Source organism: Rhynchophorus ferrugineus, unplaced genomic scaffold, assembly GCF_030347505.1.
Source record: "Rhynchophorus ferrugineus isolate W39M unplaced genomic scaffold, kcgeb_rfMv2 rfM4, whole genome shotgun sequence".
Classification (NCBI taxonomy): Eukaryota; Metazoa; Arthropoda; class Insecta; order Coleoptera; family Curculionidae; genus Rhynchophorus; species Rhynchophorus ferrugineus.
The window spans coordinates 51,943,288-51,958,806 of record NW_027472583.1 but is presented as its reverse complement, the minus strand read 5'-3'; the positions used below and the strand labels follow the sequence as shown (position 1 = coordinate 51,958,806).

General features: G+C 40.6%; 1 protein-coding gene across 1 annotated transcript; it reads left to right on the top strand.

Annotated features, from left to right (window-relative positions):
* The first annotated feature begins 1,043 nt into the window (after positions 1–1,043).
* Positions 1,044–15,176, top strand: LOC143196367 (uncharacterized). The gene is made up of 13 exons (XM_076404031.1): positions 1,044–1,108; positions 1,164–1,351; positions 1,411–2,317; positions 2,395–12,274; positions 12,332–12,476; positions 12,531–12,619; positions 12,674–12,821; positions 12,900–12,979; positions 13,036–13,183; positions 13,248–13,306; positions 13,515–13,662; positions 13,726–13,766; positions 15,007–15,176. The coding sequence occupies exons 1-13, from the start codon at positions 1,085–1,087 to the stop codon at positions 15,075–15,077; spliced, it is 11,928 nt and encodes a 3,975-aa protein (XP_076260146.1). The 5' UTR covers positions 1,044–1,084; the 3' UTR covers positions 15,078–15,176.
* Positions 15,177–15,519: the final 343 nt, after the last annotated feature.

The following is a 15,519-nucleotide window of genomic DNA, read 5'->3' as shown; positions in this document are numbered from 1 at the left end:
CCAAGCAACTATCCTAGTCCTAGTTTTTCGTGAATTTAACATGACATTCTTGAAATCTCTGCATCGCAATATTATAAGAAAATATTTGTTCTTGATTGGACTGACACCACTAGTAATACACATTTATACCAACAGTAGCCTCATAGTCGTACAATTAGTCATATTAAATTAAAAAAATAAAACCTTCCTACAATTTGGTGAATTTATCTTCTAAATTGATGTTTTCAATTGAGAATAACTTTGTGGTTATATTATTTATAATATTAATCATTTATTTAACAAAAAACTATTTAATGATAAAGCCAGTAGCAGAAAGAAGACCAGCGGAAGATTCTATCAGTTCTATTTTATATAAATATTAGGCTTAGGTCAACTTAATTTTAAAATTGTTTCCCATTGTTTTCAATAATCTTGTGTCATCTTTCAGGTTATTTCACTTTCGTAATAAAGGAGTTGGTTATTTCATCTCACCACAGATAACCAGAGGCACTCTTAGTGGATATTATAAATGATGTTGTAATTGTAAGAGGTTATAAAACAGAAGCAGATTTTTTTCGAAACATTGTCTCTAATTCTTTCAAAATAATAAAAGATCGCGAAAATATTTCTTTTATATAATATAAGGTTATGTTCCTAACATTTTCCAATGAAATTGAATTGAATTTCATCAATTTGCCATTTAAACAATATAGGATTATATCTATCAAATATTTAATTTATAAATAAAAAATTTAAATTACAAAAATAGCAAAAATATAAAAGTGAAAAAATTCCTATATACGGAATTACAATACGCATATTTATTACTGAAAAAAGTAATACCTTCTGTGTTCAACATTAATAAACCATATAAAAATCTTTTGAATCTTAACAAATATCTTTTCAAAGACAAATAAGATAAACCTGTACTTATACGTATATTATTTGAATTAAAGTGAATGTTAGCATACCCCATGACATTGATAACATTGTTTATTCACTAAGAAATTTGACAAAATAAATTACTATCTACTTTCTCCATACATTCCAGTTTTAATACAAATGTCAGGTAGATCTAAGGCGATTAAATAAAATTTCAAATGAGATGGTATCATATAAACGGATATTGGTAAAAAAGGCATTATTAAGTATTGTTAACAAACTTAAAACGATATTAATTTTAGATTCCCATTTTGGGAGCACTATCTGTGTTTTCTAATGGAGTCAATGGAGATTGTGCGGACAAAGGAATTACTTGTGTATCTGAAACATCCTATAAAACTTGCTGGTGGTTTTTCTTCGTGCTTTTTTACGGTGATGAGGTTAGTTGTCCGAGTGGATCAGTATGTGATGAAACTACAGGAGCTGATAAGTAAGCTACTACAATTAACATTTGTATGGTTCACTTATAAAATATGAGTTAATTTATAGCTGTAAAGTAGTGACAACAACTACTTCCAGTACTACAACAATAAAAACGACAATAACGACAACTGTTAGTCCAACCACAAAACAATTGACTACAACTTTTGCATCAACAACAAGTAATCGTATATCGGAAATTGCAAGTACGCTCACTCAGGCTATAGATGTTATAAACTCTACAATAGCCGAAACAGAAAGTTCCTCAGTCATAAGTATTGAAGGTGCATCGACAACGGATGTAGAAACTATTCCTATCGAAGCGGTTGAGACTACTACTGTTACAGTAAAAGAAACGGAAGAATCGACTACAGCAACTACCGAAGGTGCATCGACAGCGGATGTAGAGACAACTCCTACCGAAACGGCTGAGACCACTACTGTTATAGTAACAGAAACAGAAGAATCAACTGCAGCAACTACCGAAAGTGCATCGACAACGGATGTAGAAACTATTCCTATCGAAACGGCTGAGACCACTACTGCTATAGTGACAGAAACAGAAGAATTGACTGAAGCAACTACCGAAGGTGGATCGACAACGGATGTAGAGACAACTCCTACGGAAGCGGCTGAGACCACCACTGTTACAGTAATAGAAACCGAAGAATCAACTGCCGCAACTACCGAAAGTACACCGACAACGGATGTAGAGACAGCTCCTACCGAAACGGCTGAGACCACTACTGTGACAGTAACAGAAACGGAAAAATCGACTGCAGCAACTACCGAAGAAGGATCAACAGCGGAAGTAGAGACTACTCCTACCGAAGCGGCTGAAACCACTATTGCTATAGTAACAGAAACAGAAGAATCAACTGCAGCAACTACCGAAAGTGCATCGACAACGGATGTAGAAACAACTCCTACCGAAACGGATGAGACCACTACTGCTATAGTGACAGAAACAGCGGATGTAGAGACAACTCCTACAGAAGCGGCTAAGACCACCACTGTTACAGTAATAGAAACCGAAGAATCAACTATGTAGAGACAGCTCCTACCGAAACGGCTGAGACCACTACTGTTATAGTAACAGAAACAGAAGAATCAACTGCAGCAACTACCGAAAGTGCATCGACAACGGATGTAGAAACTATTCCTATCGAAACGGCTGAGACCACTACTGCTATAGTGACAGAAACAGAAGAATTGACTGAAGCAACTACCGAAGGTGGATCGACAACGGATGTAGAGACAACTCCTACGGAAGCGGCTGAGACCACCACTGTTACAGTAATAGAAACCGAAGAATCAACTGCCGCAACTACCGAAAGTACACCGACAACGGATGTAGAGACAGCTCCTACCGAAACGGCTGAGACCACTACTGTTATAGTAACAGAAACAGAAGAATCAACTGCAGCAACTACCGAAAGTGCATCGACAACGGATGTAGAAACAACTCCTACCGAAACGGATGAGACCACTACTGCTATAGTGACAGAAACAGAAGAATTGACTGAAGCAACTACCGAAGGTGGATCGACAACGGATGTAGAGACAACTCCTACAGAAGCGGCTAAGACCACCACTGTTACAGTAATAGAAACCGAAGAATCAACTGCCGCAACTACCAAAAGTACACCGACAACGGATGTAGAGACAGCTCCTACCGAAACGGCTGAGACCACTACTGTTATAGTAACAGAAACAGAAGAATCAACTGCAGCAACTACCGAAAGTGCATCGACAACGGATGTAGAAACTATTCCTATCGAAACGGCTGAGACCACTACTGCTATAGTGACAGAAACAGAAGAATTGACTGAAGCAACTACCGAAGGTGGATCGACAACGGATGTAGAGACAACTCCTACGGAAGCGGCTGAGACCACCACTGTTACAGTAATAGAAACCGAGGAATCAACTGCCGCAACTACCGAAAGTACACCGACAACGGATGTAGAGACAGCTCCTACCGAAACGGCTGAGACCACTACTGTTATAGTAACAGAAACAGAAGAATCAACTGCAGCAACTACCGAAGGTGCATCGACAACGGATGTAGAAACAACTCCTACCGAAACGGCTGAGACCACTACTGCTATAGCGACAGAAACAGAAGAATTGACTGAAGCAACTACCGAAGGTGGATCGACAACGGATGTAGAGACAACTCCTACAGAAGCGGCTGAGACCACCACTGTTACAGTAATAGAAACCGAAGAATCAACTGCCGCAACTACCGAAAGTACACCGACAACGGATGTAGAGACAGCTCCTACCGAAACGGCTGAGACCACTACTGTTATAGTAACAGAAACAGAAGAATTAACTGCAGCAACTACCGAAAGTGCATCGACAACGGATGTAGAAACAACTCCTACCGAAACGGCTGAGACCACTACTGTGACAGTAACAGAAACTGAAGAATCGACTGCAGCATCTAACGAAGGTGCATCGACAATGGATGTAGAGACTACTCCTACCGAAACGGCTGAGACCACTACTGCTATAGTGACAGAAACAGAAGAATTGACTGAAGCAACTACCGAAGGTGGATCGACAACGGATGTAGAGACAACTCCTACAGAAGCGGCTAAGACCACCACTGTTACAGTAATAGAAACCGAAGAATCAACTGCCGCAACTACCGAAAGTACACCGACAACGGATGTAGAGACAACTCCTACCGAAACGGCTGAGACCACTACTGCTATAGAAACAGAAACAGAAGAATCAACTGCAGCAACTACCGAAAGTGCATCGACAACGGATGTAGAAACAACTCCTATAGAAACGGCTGACACCACTACTGATATAATAACAGAAAAAGAAGAAATGACTGCAGTAACTACCGAAGATGCATCGACAACGGATGTAGGGACAACTTCTAAGGACGCGGCTGAGACCACTACTGTTAAACTAATAGAAACCGAAGAAACGACTGCAGGAACTATCGAAAATGCATCGACAACGGATGTAGAGTCAACTCCTACCGAAATGGCTGAGACCACTACTGCTATAGTGACAGAAACAGACGAATTGACTGAAGCAACTACCGAAGGTGGATCGACAACGGATGTAGAGACAACTCCTACCGAAGCGGCTGAGACCACCACTGTTACAGTAATAGAAACCGAAGAATCAACTGCAGCAACTACCGAAGGTGCATTGATAACGGATGTAGAAACAAATCCTACAGAAGCGGCTGAGACTACTTCTGCTACAATAACAGAAGCAGAAGAATCGACTCCAGCAACTACCGAAAGTGCATCAACAACCGATGTAGAGACAACTCCTACCGAAACGGCTGGGACTACTACTGCTATAGTAACAGAAACAGAAGAATCAACTGCCGCAACTACCGAAAGTACACTGACAACGGATGTAGAGACAACTCCTACCGAAGCGGTTGAGACCACTACTGTGACAGTAACAGAAACGGAAAAATCGACTGCAGCAACTACCGAAGAAGCATCAACAGCGGAAGTAGAGACTACTCCTACCGAAGCGGCTGAGACCACTATTACTATAGTAACAGAAACTGAAGAACCGACTGCAGCATCTACCGAAGGTGCATCGACAACGGATGTAGCGACTACTCCTACTGAAACGGCTGAGACCACTACTGCTATAGTGACAGAAAGAGAAGAATTGACTGAAGCAACTACCGAAGGTGGACCGACAACGGATGTAGAGACAACTCCTACAGAAGCGGCTGAGACCACCACTGTTACAGTAATAGAAACCGAAGAATCAACTGCCGCAACTACCGAAAGTACACCGACAACGGATGTAGAGACAACTCCTACCGAAACGGCTGAGACCACTACTGCTATAGGAACAGAAACAGAAGAATCAACTGCAGCAACTACCGAAAGTGTATCGACAAGGGATGTAGAAACAACTCCTATAGAAACGGCTGAGACCACTACTGCTATAATAACAGAAAAAGAAGAAATGACTGCAGCAACTACCGAAGATGCATCGACAACGGATGTAGGGACAACTTCTAAGGACGCGGCTGAGACCACTACTGTTAAAGTAATAGAAACCGAAGAAACGACTGCAGGAACTATCGAAAATGCATCGACAACGGATGTAGAGTCAACTCCTACCGAAATGGTTGAGACCACTACTGCTATAGTGACAGAAACAGACGAATTGACTGAAGCAACTACCGAAGGTGGATCGACAACGGCTGTAGAGACAACTCCTACCGAAGCGGCTGAGACCACCACTGTTACAGTAATAGAAACCGAAGAATCAACTGCAGCAACTACCGAAGGTGCATCGATAACGGATGTAGAAACAAATCCTACAGAAGCGGCTGAGACTACTTCTGCTACAGTAACAGAAGCAGAAGAATCGACTCCAGCAACTACCGAAAGTGCATCAACAACCGATGTAGAGACAACTCCTACCGAAACGGCTGGGACTACTACTGCTATAGTAACAGAAACAGAAGAATCAACTGCCGCAACTACCGAAAGTACACCGACAACGGATGTAGAGACAACTCCTACCGAAGCGGTTGAGACCTCTACTGTGACAGTAACAGAAACGGAAAAATCGACTGCAGCAACTACCGAAGAAGGATCAACAGCGGAAGTAGAGACTACTCCTACCGAAGCGGCTGAAACCACTATTGCTATAGTAACAGAAACTGAAGAATCGACTGCAGCATCTACCGAAGGTGCACCGACAACGGATGTAGAGACTACTCCTACCGAAACGGCTGAGACCACTACTGCTATTGTGACAGAAACAGAAGAATTGACTGAAGCAACTACCGAAGGTGGATTGACAACGGATGTAGAGACAACTCCTACAGAAGCGGCTGAGACCACCACTGTTACAGTAATAGAAGCCGAAGAATCAACTGCCGCAACTACCGAAAGTACACCGACAACGGATGTAGAGACAGCTCCTACCGAAACGGCTGAGACCACTACTGTTATAGTAACAGAAACAGAAGAATCAACTGCAGCAACTACCGAAAGTGCATCGACAACGGATGTAGAAACAACTCCTACCGAAACGGCTGAGACCACTACTGCTATTGTGACAGAAACAGAAGAATTGACTGAAGCAACTACCGAAGGTGGATTGACAACGGATGTAGAGACAACTCCTACAGAAGCGGCTGAGACCACCACTGTTACAGTAATAGAAACCGAAGAATCAACTGCCGTAACTACCGAAAATACACCGACAACGGATGTAGAGACAACTCCTACCGAAACGGCTGAGACCACTAGTGCTACAGTAACAGAATCGGAAGAATGGACTGCAGCAACTACTGAAGGTGCATCGACAACCGATGTAGAGACATCTCCTACCGAAACGGCTGAGACCACTACTGCTATAGTAGCAGAAACAGATGAATCGGCTGCAGCAACTACCGAAGGTGCATCGACAACGGATGTAGAGACTACTTCTACCGAAGCGGTTGAGACCACTACTGTTACAGTAACAGAAACAGAAGAATCGACTGCAATATCTACCGAAGGTGCATCGACAACGGATATAGAGACTAGTCCTACCGAAGCGTTTGAATCCACTAATGCTACAGTAATTGAAACAGAACAAACGACTGCAGTAACTACCGAAGGTGCATCGACAACGGACGTAGAGACTACTCCTACCGAAGTGACTGAATCCACTACTATTACAGCAACAGAAACAGACGAATCGAATGCTGCAACTACTGAAGTTGCATCCGCAACGGATGTAGAGACAACTCCTACCGAAGCGGTTGAGAGCACTAGTGTTACAGTAACAGAAATAGAAGAATCGACTGCAGCAACTACCGAAGATGCATCGACAACGGACGTAGAGACTACTCCTACCGAAGTGACTGAATCCACTGCTATTACAGCAACAGAAACAGACGAATCGAATGCTGCAACTACCGAAGTTGCATCCGCAACGGATGTAGGGACTACTCCTACCGAGACGGTTGAGACCACTACAGTTACAGTAACAAAAACAGAAGAATCGACTGCAGCAACTACCGAAGATGCATCGACAACGGATGAAGAGACTACTCCTACCGAAGCGGTTGAGACCACTAATACTACAATAATAGAAACAGAACAAACGACTCCAGCAACTGCTGAAGGTACATCGACAACGGATGTAGATACTAATTCTACCAAAGCGATTGAATCCACTATTATTGCAGTAACAGAAACAGACGAATCGAATGCTGTAACTACCGAAGTTGCATCCGCAACGGATGTAGAGACAACCCCTACCGAAGCGGTTGAGACCACTTCTGTTACAGTAACAGAAACAGAAGAATCGACTGCAGCAACTACCGAAGGTGCATTGACAACAGATGTAGAGACATCCCATACCGAAACGTCTGACACTACTGTTGCTGCAGTAACAAAAGCAGAAGATTCGACTGCACAAACTACCAAAGGTGTATCGACAACGGATGTAGAGACAACTCCTACCGAAGCGGTTGAGACCACTACTGTGACAGTAACAGAAACGGAAGAATCGACTGTTGTAAGTACCGAAGGTGCATCGACAACCGATGTAGAGTCTACTCCTACAGAAGCGGTTGAGACTATTACTCCTATAGTAACAGAAACGGAAGAATCAACTGCAGCAACTACCGAAAGTGCATCGACAACGGATGTAGAGACAACTCCTACCGAAACGGCTGAGACCATTACTCCTATAGTAACAGAAACAGAAGAATCAACTGCAGCAACTACCGAAGGTGCATCGACAACGGATGTAGAGACAACTCCTACCGAAACGGCTGAGTCTACTACTGCTGCAGTAACAGAGGCAGAAGATTCGACTGCACCAACTACCAAAGGTGTATCGACAACGGATGTAGAGACAACTCCTACCGAAACGGCTGAGACCACTATTGTGACAGTAACAGAAACGGAAGAATCGACTGTAGCAAGTACCGAAGGTGCATCGACAACCGATGTAGAGACTACTCCTACCGAAACGGCTGAGACCATTACTCCTATAGTAACAGAAACAGAAGAATCAACTGCAGCAACTACCGAAGGTGCATCGACAACGGATGTAGAGACAACTCCTACCGAAACGGCTGAGACCATTACTCCTATAGTAACAGAAACAGAAGAATCAACTGCAGCAACTACCGAAAGTGCACCGACAACGGGTGTAGAGACATATCCTACCGAAACGGTTGAGACCACTACTGTTACAGTAACAGAAACAGAAGAATCGACTGCAGCAACTACCCAAGGTGTATCGACAACGGATGAAGAGACTACTCCTACCGAAGCGGTTGAAGCTACTACTATGACAGTAACAGAAATGGAAGAATCGACTGCAGCAACTAACGAAGATGCATTGACAACGGATGTAGAGACAACTCCTACCGAAGCGGTTGAGACTACTACTGTTACAGTAACAGAAGCAGAAGATTCGACTGCAGCAACTACCGAAAGTGCATCAACAACGGATGTAGAGACAACTCCTACCGAAACGACTGGGACTACTACTGCTATAGTAACAGAAACAGAAGAATCAACTGCAGCAACTACCGAAAGTACACCGACAACGGATGTAGAGACAACTCCTACCGAAGCGGTTGAGACCACTACTGTGACAGTAACAGAAACGGAAAAATCGACTGCAGCAACTACCGAAGCGGCTGAGACCACTATTGCTATAGTAACAGAAACTGAAGAATCGACTGCAGCATCTACCGAAGGTGCATCGACAACGGATGTAGCGACTACTCCTACTGAAACGACTGAGACCACTACTGCTATAGTGACAGAAACAGAAGAATTGACTGAAGCAACTACCGAAGGTGGATCGACAACGTATGTAGAGACAACTCCTACAGAAGCGGCTGAGACCACCACTGTTACAGTAATAGAAACCGAAGAATCAACTGCCGCAACTACCGAAAGTACACCGATAACGGATGTAGAGACAACTCCTACCGAAACGTCTGAGACCACTGCTGCTATAGTAACAGAAACAGATGAATCGACTCCAGCAACTACCGAAAGTGCATCAACAACGGATGTAGAGACAACTCCTACCGAAACGGCTGAGACTACTACTGCTACAGTAACAGAAACAGAAGAATGGACTGCAGCAACTACCGAAGGTGCATCGAAAACGGATGTAGAGGCATCTCCTACCGAAACGGCTGAGACCACTATTGCTATAGTAACAGGAACTGAAGAATCGACTGCAGCAACTACCGAAGGTGCATCGACAACGGATGTAGAGACAACTCCTACCGAAACGACTGGGACTACTACTGCTATAGTAACAGAAACAGAAGAATCAACTGCCGCAACTACCGAAAGTACACCGACAACGGATGTAGAGACAACTACCGAAAGTGCATCGACAACGGATGTAGAGACTACTCCTACCGAAACGGCTGAGACCATTTCTCCTATAGTAACAGAAACAGAAGAATCAACTGCAGCAACTACCGAAGGTGCATCGACAACGGATGTAGAGACAACTCCTTCCGAAATGGCTGAGACCATTACTCCTATAGTAACAGAAACAGAAGAATCAACTGCAGCAACTACCGAAAGTGCACCGACAACGGGTGTAGAGACATATCCTACCGAAACGGTTGAGACCACTACTGTTACAGTAACAGAAACGGAAGAATCGACTGTAGCAAGTACCGAAGGTGCATCGACAACCGATGTAGAGACTACTCCTACCGAAACGGCTGAGACCATTACTCCTATAGTAACAGAAACAGAAGAATCAACTGCAGCAACTACCGAAGGTGCATCGACAACGGATGTAGAAACAACTCCTACCGAAACGGCTGAGACCATTACTCCTATAGTAACAGAAACAGAAGAATCAATTGCAGCAACTACCGAAAGTGCATCGACAACGGGTGTAGAGACATATCCTACCGAAACGGTTGAGACCACTACTGTTACAGTAACAGAAACAGAAGAATCGACTGCAGCAACTACCCAAGGTGTATCGACAACGGATGAAGAGACTACTCCTACCGAAGCGGTTGAAGCTACTACTATGACAGTAACAGAAATGGAAGAATCGACTGCAGCAACTAACGAAGATGCATTGACGACGGATGAAGAGACAACTCCTACCGAAGCGGCTGAGACTACTACTGCTGCAGTAACAGAAGCAGAAGATTCGACTGCACCAACTACCGGAGGTATATCGACAACGGATGTAGAGACAACTCCTACCGAAGCGGTTGAGACTACTACTGTTACAGTAACGGAAGCAGAAGATTCGACTGCAGCAACTACCGAAAGTGCATCAACAACGGATGTGGAGACAACTCCTACCGAAACGACTGGGATTACTACTGCTATAGTAACAGAAACAGAAGAATCAACTGCCGCAACTACCGAAAGTACACCGACAACGGATGTAGAGACAACTCCTACCGAAACGTCTGAGACCACTGCTGCTATAGTAACAGAAACAGATGAATCGACTCCAGCAACTACCGAAAGTGCATCAACAACGGATGTAGAGACAACTCCTACCGAAACGGCTGAGACTACTACTGCTACAGTAACAGAAACAGAAGAATGGACTGCAGCAACTACCGAAGGTGCATCGAAAACGGATGTAGAGGCATCTCCTACCGAAACGGCTGAGACCACTATTGCTATAGTAACAGGAACTGAAGAATCGACTGCAGCAACTACCGAAGGTGCATCGACAACGGATGTAGAGACATCTCCTACCGAAACGGCTGAGACCACTATTGCTATAGTAACAGAAACAGATGAATCGACTCCAGCAACTACCGAAAGTGCATCAACAACGGATGTAGAGACAACTCCTACCGAAACGACTGGGACTACTACTGCTATAGTAACAGAAACAGAAGAATCAACTGCCGCAACTACCGAAAGTACACCGACAACGGATGTAGAGACAACTCCTACCGAAACGTCTGAGACCACTGCTGCTATAGTAACAGAAACAGATGAATCGACTCCAGCAACTACCGAAAGTGCATCAACAACGGATGTAGAGACAACTCCTACCGAAACGGCTGAGACTACTACTTCTACAGTAACAGAAACAGAAGAATGGACTGCAGCAACTACCGAAGGTGCATCGAAAACGGATGTAGAGGCATCTCCTACCGAAACGGATGAGACCACTATTGCTATAGTAACAGAAACTGAAGAATCGACTGCAGCAACTACCGAAGTTGCATCGACAACGGATGTAGAGACTACTCCTACCGAGGCGGTTGAGACCACTACTGTTACAGTAACAGAAACAGAAGAATCGACTGCAGCAACTACCAAAGATACATCGACAACGGATGTAGAGACTACTCCTACCGAGGCGGTTGAGACCACTACTGTTACAGTAACAGAAACAGAAGAATCGACTGGAGCAACTACCGAGGATGCATCGACAACAGATGTAGAGACTACTACTACCGAAGCGGTTGAGTCCACTACTACTACAATAATAGAAATAGAACAAACGATTGCATCAACTACTGAAGTTACATCGATAACGGATATAGAGACTACTCCTACCGAAGCGGTTGAGACCACTACTGCTACAGTAAAAGAAACAGAACAAACGACTGTAGCAACTACCGAAGGTGCATCGACAACGGATGTAGAGACTACTCCTACCGAAACGGTTGAATCCACTACTAATGTAGTAACAGAAACAGAAGAATCGAATGCAGCAACTACCGAAATTGCATCGACAACGTATGTAGAGGCTAGTCCTACCAAAGCGGACGAGTCTACTGTTGATACCGGAACCAGTTCGAAAGAGCCGTCATTAAATACTACCGAAGGAGTACCGACAACTGAATCTGAAACTATTCCCATAGAAACGGTTGAAACCTCTACTTCCTTCACTACTCCTCGGTGTACAACCACCACTACTATGACTTCAACACCCAGGTTAGGTAAATAATTGAGTACCCGTTATTAGTAGTTATTCTAACTCTTTGATTTATTTGTAGATTCCTGCGGAACAAAAGCTATACATTGTTTTAATACTACTTCCTATAAAACATGTGTTAATGTTCTTGGAAATATTATTTATTTTGGATTAGTGAGGCATTGTGACTCTAATACAGTATGTGATGAAAATTATGGAAGTACAAAGTATTTATCCGATGTTTTAATTACATATAGCCACATTAATTAATTATTTTTTAGCTGTGTTAAACCTTCAGCAATACCTACAACTTCCACTATTCCTGTGACAGTAACTTCTCCTACCCCTTCAACAACCGTGACATCAAATGGTATATTTTTCCTATAATATATTGCTTTGATTTGAACCTGGTGTATATTTTCAGCCGTTACTTGTGGGACAAAATCTATACATTGCCTCAATAGTACAACTTATAAAACTTGTATGAATATATTTGGAAATGTATTACTGCTGGGGGATGTCAAATCTTGCTCTTCTGACACATTTTGTGATGAGAACTATGGAAAAAATAAGTGAGTGATAATTTAAACATGTCTGAACTTATGTATGTATATTACACATATGTATATTACTATATGATAATATTTTAGTTGTATCGATGCTTCAACATCAACTACTACAACAACAGCTAAAACTTCTACTACTTCATCAACAACTTCTGCATCAACTGGTAAAGGTTTTTTTAATTAGTAAAGCTATTATATGAAATGGGTCAATATTTTTTAGTAGTTACTTGTGGAAAGAAGGCTATCCATTGCCTTAGCAAAACGTCTTATAAAACTTGTATGAATATTTTTGGTAATGTATTGCTGTTAGGAAACGTTAACTACTGCTCATCCAACAAAATTTGTGATGAAAACGATGGTACAACTAAGTGAGTAATAACTCAAATCTTTCGTTAAAGAACATTTAGGCATTAGTGTTTAATTATGTTGTAGTTGTATCATTGCTTCAACATCAACCACGACAACAACAACAACAACTCCTAAAACTACAGGTAATTATTAAATATAGTGTTGAATTTATATATTTATTGTATGTTAAATATATTTTAGGAATACCTCTTTAAGTCAATTTTTATCCAATTTTTTATATATAATATTTAATTAATACATAACACTGTTGTCATTAATCTAATATTCTTTTTACTTCTATTTTTTATTTATTTTACTTTTTTATATTATTAAAGCAATTTATTATTTTAGTCGTTAGTTGTGGATCCAAAGCTATATACTGTTTCAATAGCACATCTTATCAACCATGTATAAATTTGTTTGGAAATGTAATGCTTTATGGAAATGTTCGTTCATGCCAGTCAGGTACTGCCTGCGATGCAAATGAGGGAAGCACTAAGTATGTTTTTATATTGTAAATATTGAATACGTATTTTATATTAACTATATATATATATTGCAGTTGTATAAGTATAGTAACCACAACGACTACTACAGCAGCTCGTAAGTATCAATGATATAATATATTTGATCTAAAAAAATGAATGTTAGAAGATGAAGGTAGAAGGCAATGTTGGTGTATGTTGTTTGAAGTGAATAACTAAGCTGTTAATTTTCAATCTATCTAACATTTATTCACAATTCCATCATTTGTCAATTTCTTCTTAAATGTGTTTGGTCGAGTTCCAAACCGAAGGTATTATTAACTATTCTTGTTTCCACCATGAAGTACAATATATCCTCAATGAATTATTAATAAATGTTATGACTCATTAAACCAAATCAATTGTTCTTCTAACGTTTACCTTTTCCCATCAACTTTTGTTGTCCTAATACTAATTTTATTATTATCTTGCCATGAGATATACATGTTGCCATGAAATATCCATGTTTCATCTAAATTCATTAATTGAAATAACAAGTATTCCTTCATTTTATTATATACTTTTAAAAATTATATTTTTCTAAACGCAATATCCGGAAGTTCCATTAGACCTTTTCGATATTTTTCAGCCTAATAGTTTCCTCTGAAATAATTGCATAAAATTATGTTGTATCAAAAAATTAATCATTGTTTTTATACATTTCATATATTTAATCTCTGATAGAGCTAACATCAAACTGATCTTGACGTCACCCGCTTCGTATGAGGACGGTTTTTTTTCTAAAAATACTTCTAATAAAAATCGCAGCATATTAATATTTAATGGCAAAAATGCTTACATCTCTAACGAATTTTACTGACAAGAAGGGACCCTATGAACTCGTTTCTGTTGAAAGTAACTGATTAGAGACGCAATCTGTTTTGTCTGGCTTCGAAATTTTCAATTAAACTAATAATAATCAGCGATTTGAAATTTATCAAAACAAGTAAACATTAAAACGACGTTTGCCGGTTTATAACCCTTTATCACTATTGTTTTGAAGAATTTTGCATACGTTTGACAACCGGACGACTTTGGCAGGCTAGTTCGGGTACACGTTCGAACTTATCAGACAGCATTGTGTCTCTTTTTAGTTAGAAAATAAAATGAGAAGGAAAATATTGCCTTTTTTTACAACTAATTTACAAATTGCGGCAAGCAATACATTAAAAATATTGATGACGTATGTTCAGAGCAACTTTGGATAGACTTGAAGAGAAAAAACTTGAATGAAATATATATGTAACAATATACCTTTTATCATAAATGTGTTGGGTCTTGTTTTACAATGGTTTATTAAATGTTTGACTATCTTTCAGCAACTACCACCGTGGCTCCTTCAAAAGAAAATAAACCATGGATCTGTTGGCTGCTGTTCTTCTTATGTTGATGAATCGGACGTTGATATAATAATTACTCAGTGATATTTTATATAGAGATTAAATGATTTTATATAGATATTAACTATAATTATAGAAGTTTCAATATTTATATATATTTATTTAATCCCATTTCTTCATTTTTCAAACTTATATTATAAATTATCGCCCACTATCTGTGTATTGGTCTTAATTTAAAATTTTTCCAGTATTATAACAAGAAAATATTTCTAAGTAAGTATATAGTAAGTATTTCTTACAAGGCCACTTTTTTAAACTTATGTGTAACTATAGTAATGACGTCTGTAATATCTTGATTTTATTAAAAAACATAAGGAAAAGTTATTTGCATTAAAAATGCCATTTTAGTCTTTCTAGCATAGTCATCTATAGGATAAAAAAAAGTTAATAGAACACTGAAAGGCGGAAATGGTTGTGTTAAGAAGTAAATAA